General features: G+C 30.4%; 1 protein-coding gene and 1 long non-coding RNA gene across 44 annotated transcripts in view; one reads left to right on the top strand and one right to left on the bottom strand.

Annotated features, from left to right (window-relative positions):
* The window catches only part of dab1a (DAB adaptor protein 1a), a 696,745-nt gene that overhangs the window by 627,387 nt on the left and 56,815 nt on the right, over positions 1–12,543 (top strand). For 23 of the 43 annotated variants that reach the window (NM_001040685.2, XM_073933224.1, XM_073933208.1 and 20 more), the window contains 1 exon segment: positions 4,672–4,725. The exons of the other annotated variants lie outside the window; for them this stretch is intronic. In NM_001040685.2, coding sequence (NP_001035775.2) covers positions 4,672–4,725 — 54 coding nt within the window. 43 annotated transcript variants of the gene reach the window in all.
* LOC141379534 (uncharacterized) lies at positions 5,898–7,194 on the bottom strand. Its single transcript, XR_012396365.1, has 2 exons — positions 7,126–7,194; positions 5,898–7,041 (listed from the first exon to the last, which is right to left on the bottom strand). It is a non-coding gene; the product is annotated as an uncharacterized lncRNA (long non-coding RNA).

Here is a 12,543-nt window from a genome sequence, read left to right as displayed (position 1 = left end):
CACTTTCGTTAATATAAAGATGGAAAAATCCACTTTGCGCCGTTTCGCATGGTCTAAAAGGGTTGAGCCTATTTTCTTAATGAGTTATAGTGTGTTTTGAAAATAAACCAAGCAGAGTCTCATCTTCCATTCCCTTTAAGAGTCAGTTGGGTCACACCATGGCGCATTTGCTATTTACATGACGACTTTGTGAGTGGGAAAAACTGAGCGTTTCACTAGCAAGAAAACAGATAAACAGAGCATCTGCAGTGCGAGAATGAGAGATAAGGCCAGTCATTATCTATACTTTCACTTTTGCACTCGTGTATAGGGAAATCTTGTACGCACAGTCATCAAATAGCCTATAAATAATTAATTCTGTTTGTTAAGCGCAAAGATTTGTTTCAAAACTATTTCTAAATTCAGTTCTTATTTCCAGCAAACAAATAAATGAACAATAATAACAAAGTGTGGTCAAAAAACTGAGTTATATCCAAATACACATGCTGTGCCCTATATGGTCTAAAAAAGGTGGGCAAATCTAAGCTTTTTTTAATAAAACAAGCATAAATATGGATATAATAAATAATAATGCTAATAATAAAAACATTATACAAAAGCAAATTGTTATGAATAAACTGAAAAAGCCCCCAGAGATAAAGAAGGCATGAAGGCAGTGGTTTTTATATTTATGTAGGCTAGAAAATAATGTTTTGTAATATTTTAATCCTTTATATGTTTATCATATATATATATATATATATATATATATATATATATATATATATATATATATATATATATTCTTATTATGTCCTATATATATCCTTAATATTTACTTTTTTTTTCATATGTAAAGATATTTGCGTATTGCTCTACATCTTGTGTGTATTAAGCAGTGTGTAAGCGAGGCGCACAACTAACGCGATCTACGCTGAACAATAGACTGGCTTTGTTCTGGTCTACTGAATAATCTATTATAGTTTCTTAAAATAGCAACGTGCCAGCAATAGACTTTTAGAATTTTTAGACTAGAACATATGAGCGCAAATGCATTTGCTATTGAAGCTGCGTGGTGGAAAACGTTGAAACGACTCTTGCGCCAAGCTGAAACCACCAAATAACAATTCCACGCCTTGCTCCAGATTGTGCTGGGTGAATGATAGGGCCCATAATCTTTAGGCAACCTTACTCTTGTTGGCATTATCAATCTGCCTGTTTGGTGAATCATTATCAGTGGGGCTGTATAATTAAAAAAGTTTTTAAAAATTTTGGACTACAATACCGAGTTCAAACATTAGGTTCATTAGCCAATTCTACATACCGCACCTTTAGCAAAAGAAATTGTTCTTCTTCATTTTTGTTGTTGTTTTGTTAGAATGGCAGTAAAAGATTTAAAAGCATCAAAGGGAACTACACACGTTATCTAATAGCCTCTAAATAATCTCAGCTCGTCTTCGGGTAAGACTTCAGAAGCAGTGCGGCTTTTGATGGTGCAGCTCCTGACAGCTCCACTGTGTAGCTGCCAAAGTCCCACCTGTGAATTAGAACAGAGCCGCGATGCCAAACCACACTAATTCAGCGTGACGGCCCTTTCAGAGATTTACACCCAACAATGTTTGGTGCTCCGAGCACCATGACCAAGACAACAGCAGGTGTTGTATCCTCAGGTGCTGCTTTGTTTTGTCACCTGTGGCTCGAGTCAAAAAAGAGACACTGCCAAACAAAACAGTAAACACATCAGCAGTCCCTAATACTTTGTCTCGTTCAAAAGCCAAAGTAATGTTCGTAAGTAAAGCTTTAGACATGATCATTCTATCGCCAAATATGTACACGACTCTTGAACGCCAACCTGACACTTCAGAACTCCTTCACTTGTTGCTGACACGAGGATAGAAATGGGAAAGTCGGGAGCATGAAAGAAACATCTGCTTGCTGTCACTTCATTAAATCCAGGATCGGCAAACACCTGATTGCGTCTCGTAGCAAACAAAAAGACAGATTGGCCAAGTCAAATTGAATCTGCGCGAACATCACTTTTGATTATTGGTAACAGAGAGGAAATAGTGGAAGCTAAATTAATAAAACGAGATTCCTCAGTTTCAACTAAACACTTATAAAGCACGGTTTTACCGATATAAAGCAGTTTAAATAGAGAATCATGGTCATGTGTGTGTATGTACAGTTGAAGTCAGAATTATTAGCCCCCCTTTAAATTAGTTTTTCTCTTTTTAATTTTTTCTTAAGTGATTTTTAACAGGGCAAGCACATTTTCACAGCATGTCTGATAGTATTTTTTTTCTTCTGAAGAAAGTCTTATTTGTTTTATTTCATCTAGAGTAAAAGCAGTTATCCATTTTTCAAACATTGTTTTAAGATCAAAATTATTAGCCCCTTTAAGCATTTTTTTTTTCGATAGTCTACAGAACAAACTATTATGTTTAGAAATGTGTTGAAAAAATATTTGCTCCATTAAATAGAAAATGGGGGAAAAATAAACGGGGGGGGGGGATGAATGACTTCAACTATATAATTTAGATTTAATTGTTTTTAATATGTATTATATAATTTATTAATATATTAATTATTTTTGTATTGGACATTTATATTTGTCTGGATTTTAAAATTTCATAAGTTGCAAGTTAATGTTTGTGAATGCAAGTTTTTCAAAGAATACTGTACAAACTTATGGGAAAAAGACTGTACTGATTAAAAAAAAAAGCAAACTAACAAAAAAGTTGACAAATTACTCAATTGTTTAATAAGACAAACACTTAGTATTATATTGTTTATTTATTTTTTTTGCTAAGAATTTTTTTTGTAAATTAAATTAAATGTACATATGTTGAAATTAAAAGACTGAAGAAAATATACTTGTATATTTGTAAAAAATATACTTGTATATTTTCTTCTATTTCTATTTTTATACATATATATAAAGTTTGATGTGCTAATGGAAAAAAAAAAGTTATAAAAAAAGCAAACAAATAAACCAAACTAGACAAATATTTCAAATTTTCATTTAGAAAATAGTATTAAATGGAATTAAATAAAAATTTAAATAACAAATAAAAAACTTTTTTTTTTAATTCTATAAAACATACTATAGTTTTACTTACAACTTTTATTTCTGAAAATATAAGTTTGCATTGTACAGAATTTCTGAAATATTAAGTTTAGATATGCAAATAATGTATCTACACGAACACACATATTTGCAATAATATGAAAACAGAAACACTAAAAGCCAAATATACTTCCCATAAACATACTTTTATATGGAAGGGGAAAAGGCTTAAATATTTTAAAGTTATGAGTGTGTAAAAAAAGTTTATTGCCTCAGAGGCTGTTTACATGACACAGTTTTCAACTAAGAAACGTCAAAATATGTTATTTGTAACACCATTAAGGATTAAAATGTAAATTAACACCATCCAACATCTCATAATAACCTTGAAGAATAATACAGTATAGCACCAATAGTGCAGCCAACACTACACAACAAAAGAAACCTTGACCTCCAGCGGGCCCCTTGGGTCCTGGGTAGTTTCAGCCCTGGTAAAGTTTGCATAGCATGACTGAGGGATTGACACTGATCAGACAGAGCTTTCCAAAGTCTGCACAGAGAAATGACTCTAAACACCTCTGCCCTTTCTCCAAATGAAAGAGCGAGAATGATTAATCATGGCTGTCGCTGTGTGATCTTTGAATAAAGGAAATGGAAAGATCACTTCAAGTGTATGATCAAATAAAAAACACAGCGGCAATCAGTTTCTCAGCAAGAGGGGAATTAAGAACAATGGCAAATTAGACAGAGAGAAGACATGAAAATAACAAGCGGTGGTTAAAAAAAAAGAAAATGTATGTGCGTCTTCATGTGAGTCTGATAAAAAGTTACAAATTATGGTGCAGAATTTTAAACATGACGTAAACCGATTCATTATTCAGTCAATCAGTTAATAGACATTCATAGTTAATAGTTTTGGTCAAATTATGTTTTATGTCTTATTTTATTAGTCATGTTGATAATAAATTCTGTTATAGCTATTTATAGTCCGTAGTTATTTACTTATTATGCATACATTTATAACAACTGTATATAAAAATATTTTCTATATACATCAAAAATATATTCTGAAAAACGCATTATTCGTGTGAAATGTCAGTTTGAACAGAACTATTCTGCATCTTGCAGTTTATTACTAATTAAAACACCAAACTTAGTATTTTAGGTCAAATTATGTTTATTTATTTATTTATTTATTTATTTATTTATTTATTTATTTATTTATTTATTTATTTATTTTTAATAATAATAATAATAATAATAATAATAAAATGATTATTATTTTTTTTTTATAAAAGCATTTGTCATGCAAACAATTAGCTAAACTGCTGTTATCTATAGTAATTTACAGTTGTTTATAATTACTTTTATGTTTTTTTTTTACTAAAACAAACCAAAAAAGTATTATTCATTATTCCACTATGCCTTATTTAGCATCTTAAATGTCTTTATTAATTAAAACATAACACATTGCAAAGATACACACAAACACAAAAGATAGAAAAAAAAATAAAAATTGATTTTGCTCTCCAGGAAGCCTAAACTGCTTTGACCTTGTAAGATCTGAACAAATGGTAACTTGTGATGTTAACTGTACATTTGGCTGGGCTTGCTGTCCACACCAGGTCCCTACCAGCCAACAAAAGGAGGGAGTTTATGACGTCCCAAAGCGACATCCAGTGAGTGGACCTGTGTGTGTTTTTTTTATATGTGACAATTCTGTGCCTCTTTCTCTGGCAAACCTTTTAGTATGTACTTGCACACCACCAAGCATGTACTGCACAGCTACATTCCCCAGCTTACAGTCAATCACACAGACTGTGCACTCTTAATTTTACCCCGGTGTTTGTGTAAGTGTGTGATTTTTGTGCTTGTTCCTTGATGGCCGATCTTTATTGTGTGTATGTGTGTGTGTGTTTTTGAAAACGTCATGTTGTTTGGGTGGTGGTTGTGATGTGATTGGTCGGTTTTGCATGATGCTTGCTTGCCTTCACTTCATGATAAGGACAGATGTGCATTTATGATGGCATTTCAGACTCGTGAAGCAAGTTAAGCAGAGAGTTCACCTAAAATGATATACTTTCCCACATACTTTTGCATTTCGCATTTGTTTTTGTTTTGTTTAGCTTTTGTTTTGTTTTGTTTTTAGTTTTTTGTTGTTCACTTTGCTTTGCTTTGGTTTGTTTGATTTGTTTGTCTTTAGTTTTACTTGAATACAACTTTTTTTTGTTTTGTATGTCTTTGATCAATTTATTTTTCTTTAAGTTGCTTTTTTGTTTTGTTTTTGCTTGTCTTTTATTTTGCTTCACTTCATATTATTTGACATGTTTGTCTTTTGTTTTTCTTTGATACAACTTTTATGTTTAATTTGTTGTTTTGTTTTGTTTTGTTTTGTTTGATACATTTATCCTGCTTTGTTTTGTTTTGTCTTTAACTTTTTTTGTGCTTTAACTGTTTAATTTGTTTGTCGTTTGTTTTACTTTGATACAGGTTTTATTTTGTTTGTCTTTGATAAATTTATTTTGCTTTGATTTTTGTTTGTTTGTTTGCTTGTTTTGTCTTTTACTTTGCTTTGCTTCAGATTGTTTGATTTGTTTGTCTTTTGTTTTACTTAGATACAACATTTATGTTTGTTTTGTTTGTCTTTGATAAATTTATCTTACTTTGTTTTGTTTTGTTTTGTCTTTTACCTTGGTTTGCTTCAAGTTGTTTAATTTGTTTGTCTTTTGTTTTACTTTGATACAACTTTTATGCTTGTTTTGTTTTGTTTGTCTTCGATACATTTATCTTGCTTTGTTTTTTGCATTTTGTTTTGTTTTGTCTTGTTTTTTACTTTGCTTTGCTTTAGATTGTTTGATTTGTCTTTTGCTTTACTTTGATACAGCTTTTATGCATGTTTTGTTTTGTTTGTCTTTGATAACTGTATTTTGTTTTGATTTGTTTTTATTTGTTTGTTTGTTTGCTTTGTCTTTTCTTTTGCTTTGCTTCAGATTGTTTGCTTTGTCTGTCTTTTGTTTTACTTTAATACAACTTTTTAGTTAAGCTATGTTTTGCTTTATTTTGTTTTATTTTTTTATTTTTATTTTTTTTATTTTTTTTGTCTTTGATAAATTTGTCTTACCTTAATTTGCTTTTTTGTTTGGTTTGGTTTGCTTTTGTTTAGCTTTTTTACTTTAACTTCGTTATTTTATACTGGTGTTGTTGTGTAATTTTCTTTACTTATTTATTTAGTTTTGCTTTTACTTTGCCTCACTTTGATTTGATTTGTTTTTCTTTCATTTTGATTTGATTATGTGTGTCTTGCTTTGCTTTTTGTACATTGTTATATTTTTTTTTTTGTTTTGGTCTATTTTTCTTGTTTGTTTTGTTTGTTAAAGTAATTTTTGATTTACTCGCCTTTTAAAGGTATTGTGAAGTCAGTGTCTAAGGTCATTATTCACCAAAACCCTGTTAATAAAAAATAAAAAAATAAATAACTTCTGCAATTAAATAAAAAGATAAAATAAAAATAAATAAATAAAAATTCATGCAAATTTGATAACAGAAGTTAAGTTTTGGGTGAACTTCTCCTTCAATGCTTGAACGTGAACGTCTGTGATTCATGCATGATCTACAACAAAAGATAAAAAGTTTGCATTGCTTAAGTGGGTTGTCAGATAAATCCATTTAAATGAGAGAAGGCAAAGATGACAGATCAACTGCTCTATAGTTTAATGGTGAATTTTGCTCTCTCTCTTTAAATGGTAGACTACTTATCAGGCCATCTGGCCTCAACATGTACACTGATATAAAAATGGCTGATTTTATTTCATGTTCTGGCCAGCATCTCTGCTGTCTTTACCTCTCTTGTGTTACAGCTGCTCTGTTCATTCAGTCTTAGCTCACCTAAATGCCTAAACTCACCATCACAACACATGCAACCCAAGAAAAGTCGCTCTTACCCTGGCGTTGGATGAGTTTGATCTCAATATTCAGTTGTTTGAGTCCCTCCAGACCTGAAAAACAATGCTTCGGTTGAGTTTTCATTCCACTGTCTGGCTTCTTTCACCTCTTCATCATGTTTTCAAACACCCACTCACTCTTTTCTCTCTTCCTCTACGCACATTTCCAGCCTTCGTCCTCTTCTCCTGTTTCAATCTAAGTTGTGTGGCCTCTTGATCCTGCCTTCCACAGCTTTTTCATTCCTGTCTAATCAAAATCTGCACAGCTTCATCCTTTAAAATAACTTCAGCTCTACGGAATTGGCTTTTTGAACTGTTTGGCTGTAAATCTGCTTTGTGTTGTGCGTCTGCACCTACTCTACATTAGAAGTTCAAACTTATTTTCATGCTTTTTAGATTAGTTTAATATTATAGCTGCTACACTTTGGTGTTTTTCAGTGTAGTGCTATTTTTAAATACACATTTTTAGAAAAACTAAGTGTATATGTTTTGTATAATGAGCATCGTGATTATTATTTGAAACATACTAACAATGCTCTATTTGTAGTGGCTAGATGTTGTGTTCTTTGTTTTGTGTTTTAATTTGATTTGATCTTTTGCTTTACTTTTTTTGTTTTGTTTTTCTTTTAAATTTGCTGCTTGTTTTTGTTTAGTTTTAGCTTTTTGATTTACTTTGTCTGCGTTTTGTTTTTGCTATGCTTTATACATTTGTATTGTTTTGCTGTACCCTGTTTTGTTTTACTAGGTTTTGTTTGGTTTTTTGATTGTATGTTTTGCTTTTGCTTACTCTCCTTTGTTTGCTTTGTTGAGTTCTTCCTTGTTTTGGCTAGCTTTGCTTTTAGACTTTAGATTTTTTGTTTGTTTTACCATTTTGTTTTTGCTTGCTTTATTCATTGCTTTTGGTTGTGTTTTTTTTTTTTTTTTTTTTTTTTGGTTTACATTGTTTTAGTTTTTGCTTACTTCCTTTTGTTTTCTTTGTTTAGTTTTTCTTGTTTTGGCTAGCCTTGCTTTTAGTTTTTAAGATTGTTTCTTGTTTTTCCATTTTTTTTTTTTGCTTTGCTTTATTTGTAGATTTATGTTTTGAATTGTTTTTGTTTTTGTTTTACTTTATTTTGTTTTCTTTGTTCAGCTTTTATGCTTTGACAAGCCTTGCTTTTAATATTTTTTGTTTGTTTTTTTTTTTCATTTTGTTTTGCTTTGGTTTATTCATTACTTTTTGTTATACTGCACCTTGTTTTGTGTTACTAGGTTTTGTTTATTGTTTGTTTGTTTTGTCCTTGGTTTACATTCATTTTTCTTTTTTTTTTCTTTTTTTTTTGCTCTTGTTTTCTTTGTTCAGTTCTTCTTTGTTTTGGCTTGCCATGCTTTTAGTTTTTAAGATTTTTTGTTTGTTTTTCCATTTTGTTTTTGCTTTGCTTTATTTGTTGCTTTTTTGTTTGCTTGTTTTTTGTGTTTGATTTACACTTTTTTTACCCACTTTCGTTTTCTTTGTTCAGTTTTCTTTTGTTTTGGCTAGCCTTGCTTTGAGTTTTTGGTTGTTGTTTGTTTTTCCATTTAGTTTTTTCTTTATTCATTGCTTTTTGTTTTGTTTTTGTTTTTATGGTTTTGGTTTGTTTTTGCTTACCCTCTTTTTTTTTTTGTTTTTTTTTTTTGTTCAGTTTTCTTTTGTTTTTGGTTCTTTTAGTTTTTTAAATGTGTGCATTTTGTTTTTGTTCTTCTTCGTGCTCTGCTTATTTTTTTGCACTTTTTAATAAAAAACATTCCTCCAAAACATTAGAAAATACATACAATAAAACAATGCTATTCTTCACAACAGAAATGGCCACAAGGTCACCCAAACTGTGTTTACCATACATTTCAACTGTGTGTTTGCACATTAATTAAACATTTTATTCATTATTTAAGGTAAATTTATTCCATTTATTTTTAGAGAATTATATGTATCTCTATAAAAAACTGAACTGTTGCTTAATAGTACTTACAGAAGCCTTACCTTGAATAACTCTGTGGTGTTGCTGCTCTTTCCCCCCCTCTTACTTCTCCATGTATTATTTAATTTCTGAGCTGCGCTTCTCAGTTGGTTTCATGCCCGTGGCTACATGATCAGTCAGAGCACAGGACAATAACACTCCAGCTGTAATGAAATGGGCAGCACTAAAAGCGCACAGGACACTGCAAAGATAATTATTATCTCCGAGGGGACGCTTAATTGATAGTCGCTTGAAGTGACAATGATGATAGAAAAGTAGAAAGATGGATTGTGGCAAAATAAGCAAACAGTTGCATGAAATATAATATTTACCCTCAGCGCTGTTCCAAATGTTGCCATGGAGACTGTTTAGTGTAAATGCTGTAATTTCAGTTACAGCATTACAATATATCATACAAGTCATACGTGCACAGCTTGTAATAATAACAGATAAGAAGCTGGTTATCGCCACTGGTGATATCCATCAGTTATAAGGTGTCAGAAGCCGCTTTGACTGACACAGTTCATCACTATGAGGACCACCTGTTATCTTTCCTATTATCCTGAATGGTGATCCCCAGGGGTGTGTAAAGAGATTGATTTGATGGCTAGTAATATTACAGGCGTTTAATTCAGCTGCTGGACGTGGTTTAGAGCACTGGTTCCAGCTTAATGACCTTCAAAATCAAACCACATCAAACTAACGCCATAACACCATGGAAACATAACAGGGGCAAATCAGATGTTTAGCTTTTTTGAGCCTTATTTGTGAGTTGCAAATTGTTGGTTAATGGAGACTGTTTTATCATTTATATATGTTATATATCTGTCAGTTTTGGGATTTGGGGCTTTTTGGATTTTCCAAAAAAATTCAAAATACACAATTAAATGTTATTTTTTATTGTTTTATACTTTATCAGTTTGCTTTTGTAGATTTCAGTTCTGATGCATATTTGTAAAGCTGTTTTCGTAAGATGGTTTTTTTCATTAAAAAGGTCAGTTTTACTTACAGTATATTTACATTCTTAAAATTTTAACAGATGGATTTAATGTTTGTATACTGTATTTTATTTATTTATTTATTTATGCAGTTTGTAATTGTTTTTAATTATGGAATGATAAAAAGTTTAAGAAAATCTCCTTTAAAAATTATAATAGTTATAATGTAATAATATTTAGCAGGGTCTTTTTAATCGGTAGGTCTCAGCGATCCTGCAGGTGGGCCGCAAGATAGCTTAAATTTAACTATCATTATTAATACTATAATTTTTGGATTTCATTATTAATATGCTATATTAAAATGATCGAAGTAATGCGCTGTTTTTCTTCTTATTGTCTGATCGATTACTTAAAATACTTTTTATACTTTTATAAAAAAAAAAACAGCCGCATGATCCTGTAGTACTTTAAATTTTTCTGCATATTTTGGAATAATAGATATTTAATAGATAATCAGTCTGTCTAGTTTAAAGCAGAAGCTGTTCTTTTGCAATCTCCCTGTTGACGTGGTTCTCTTTTGATTTTTTTTTTAAATATATAAATTTATATATAAAAGTTTACATTCATATAATTATTAATCGCCTGTCTCTAAATTGATATATATATATATATATATATATATATATATATATATATATATATATATATATATATATATATATATATATATATATATATATATATATATATATATGTATAATTTTGATAATTGAAAACAATAGAAGGCAAAAGGTTTTTAAGGTTTAAATGAGTATTTCATACAAAACATATTTGAGAAAATGTTAGACAGATAGACTTTCAAAACTTAATTAGAGAAAGAAGTGGGCCCCAAAGTAAAAAAAAAAATAAATAAATAAAAATAAGAAAACCGCTAATATATAGTATATAATAAGAATGCTTTATTTGCATATTCAAGCATAAAATAGTATTTTAGAAAATGTGTAATACATTTCCACTAGTCTCAAAATAAAGAGTCAACAGGGAAGGTATGCTGATGAACTATTTATTTATTTATTTATTTATTTATTTCTCTTTTCTCCTGCAATGTCTTGTCTTTGTACTTTTATGATTTCATAATTAAACTGAAGAAGTGATTAAAAATTTTGTTCAAAATAAAGTAATAATAAATAAACAAACAAACAAACAAACAAGCTGGCAAGCGATCAAGCTTTATTGGCACTTTCTCTCCATCTCTTTCTCACATGAGTTCTGCTCTCCTTCACGTTTGTGCATCTACTCATACCCACTATTCATAAGCTAATATAATACATCCCTAGCAGTGTTTTTTTTTTCTTTCTCAGACGTCATCCTTTCATTCTTAAAACTAAATGCTAACATGTACGGCAAGCACTAACACAGAGAGGCTTTCAGACATAACCAGCTCTGCTGTCACCAGCTTCTGCAACCCAAGCTGACCTGGAGACAGTTCTTGTTTGACATTTACTGCATGTACTTGTATTTAAGTGTTTTTGTGGCCGTTGGTTCAGATGTTGTGTGTGTTTGTTTTTGTTGTCGGTGCTACTTTTGGTCTACTTGGTTAATGGGAAAATTGATTGATAAATTCAACTGAAATCAGAAGTCACTATGAATGTTTTTTTTTTTTTTTTGTATTTAATTAGTTGTCATCCATGTAATATTTTTCAAATTTCCTATATAATTGTTTATTTATTTATTTATTTATTTATTTTATTTCATTCGAATGATTAAGTTATGGTAACAAATGGAACCTTGTTGTAAAGTGTTATCAAATAAATGTACGTTTTTGTTTTTTCAAGCACGTCGAATTATGGCGGAAAAAATATATACGTTTTCCGGCTAACCAAGTAAACCATGTTTTTTAAGAAAGTGATCTTGGTGTTATTTGTTGGCTTTTCAATGTCGTGGTCTGTGCCTCTCCTCGCATGTGTTGCTTTTTCAGCAGCACAAAAATGTAAGATTTGAGCAGCTGTTGTTCATGGTCTTTTGCTCTTCCCATGTTATCTCAAGGGACGCCCATTTGAGCACATTATTTTCTCATTAAAGCCTGCTGGCAGCTGGTTAAAAATCTTTTTATTATTATTTTATTTTTTAAAGCTTGATTCCTCCTTCCACCAATTACAGTTCCTGACTGTGGCTGTGGAATTTAAGTTAGCGAAGATAAATACAGTTTGTTCTTGCATGCTGCAAAAAATAAAATGATTTTCAAACTTACAATAATCAACTTGTTTTACATTTGATAGATACAGTTGAAGTCAGAATTAGTAGCCCGCCTTTGCATTTTATTTTATTTTTTAAATACCCCAAATCATGTTTAACAGAACAAGGAAATTTTCACAGTATCTCAGATAATATTTTTTTCTTCTGGAGAAAGTCTTATTTGTTTTATTTCTGCTAGAATAAAAGCAGTTTTTATTTTTTTTATGAACCATTTTAAGGTCAATATTATTAGCCCCTTTAAGCTTTAATGTCTAGTTAACCTAATAAACCTAGTTAAGCCTTTAAATGACACTTTAAGCTGTATAGAAGTATCTTGAAAAATATATTGTAAAATAATATTTACTGTCATTATGACAAAGATAAATTAATTATTAGAAATTAGTTATTAAAAC

The sequence above is a fragment of the Danio rerio genome, chromosome 20 (assembly GCF_049306965.1).
Source record: "Danio rerio strain Tuebingen ecotype United States chromosome 20, GRCz12tu, whole genome shotgun sequence".
Classification (NCBI taxonomy): Eukaryota; Metazoa; Chordata; class Actinopteri; order Cypriniformes; family Danionidae; genus Danio; species Danio rerio.
Note: the sequence above shows the minus strand (reverse complement) of the source record. Positions and strands in the feature narration are given on the sequence as shown.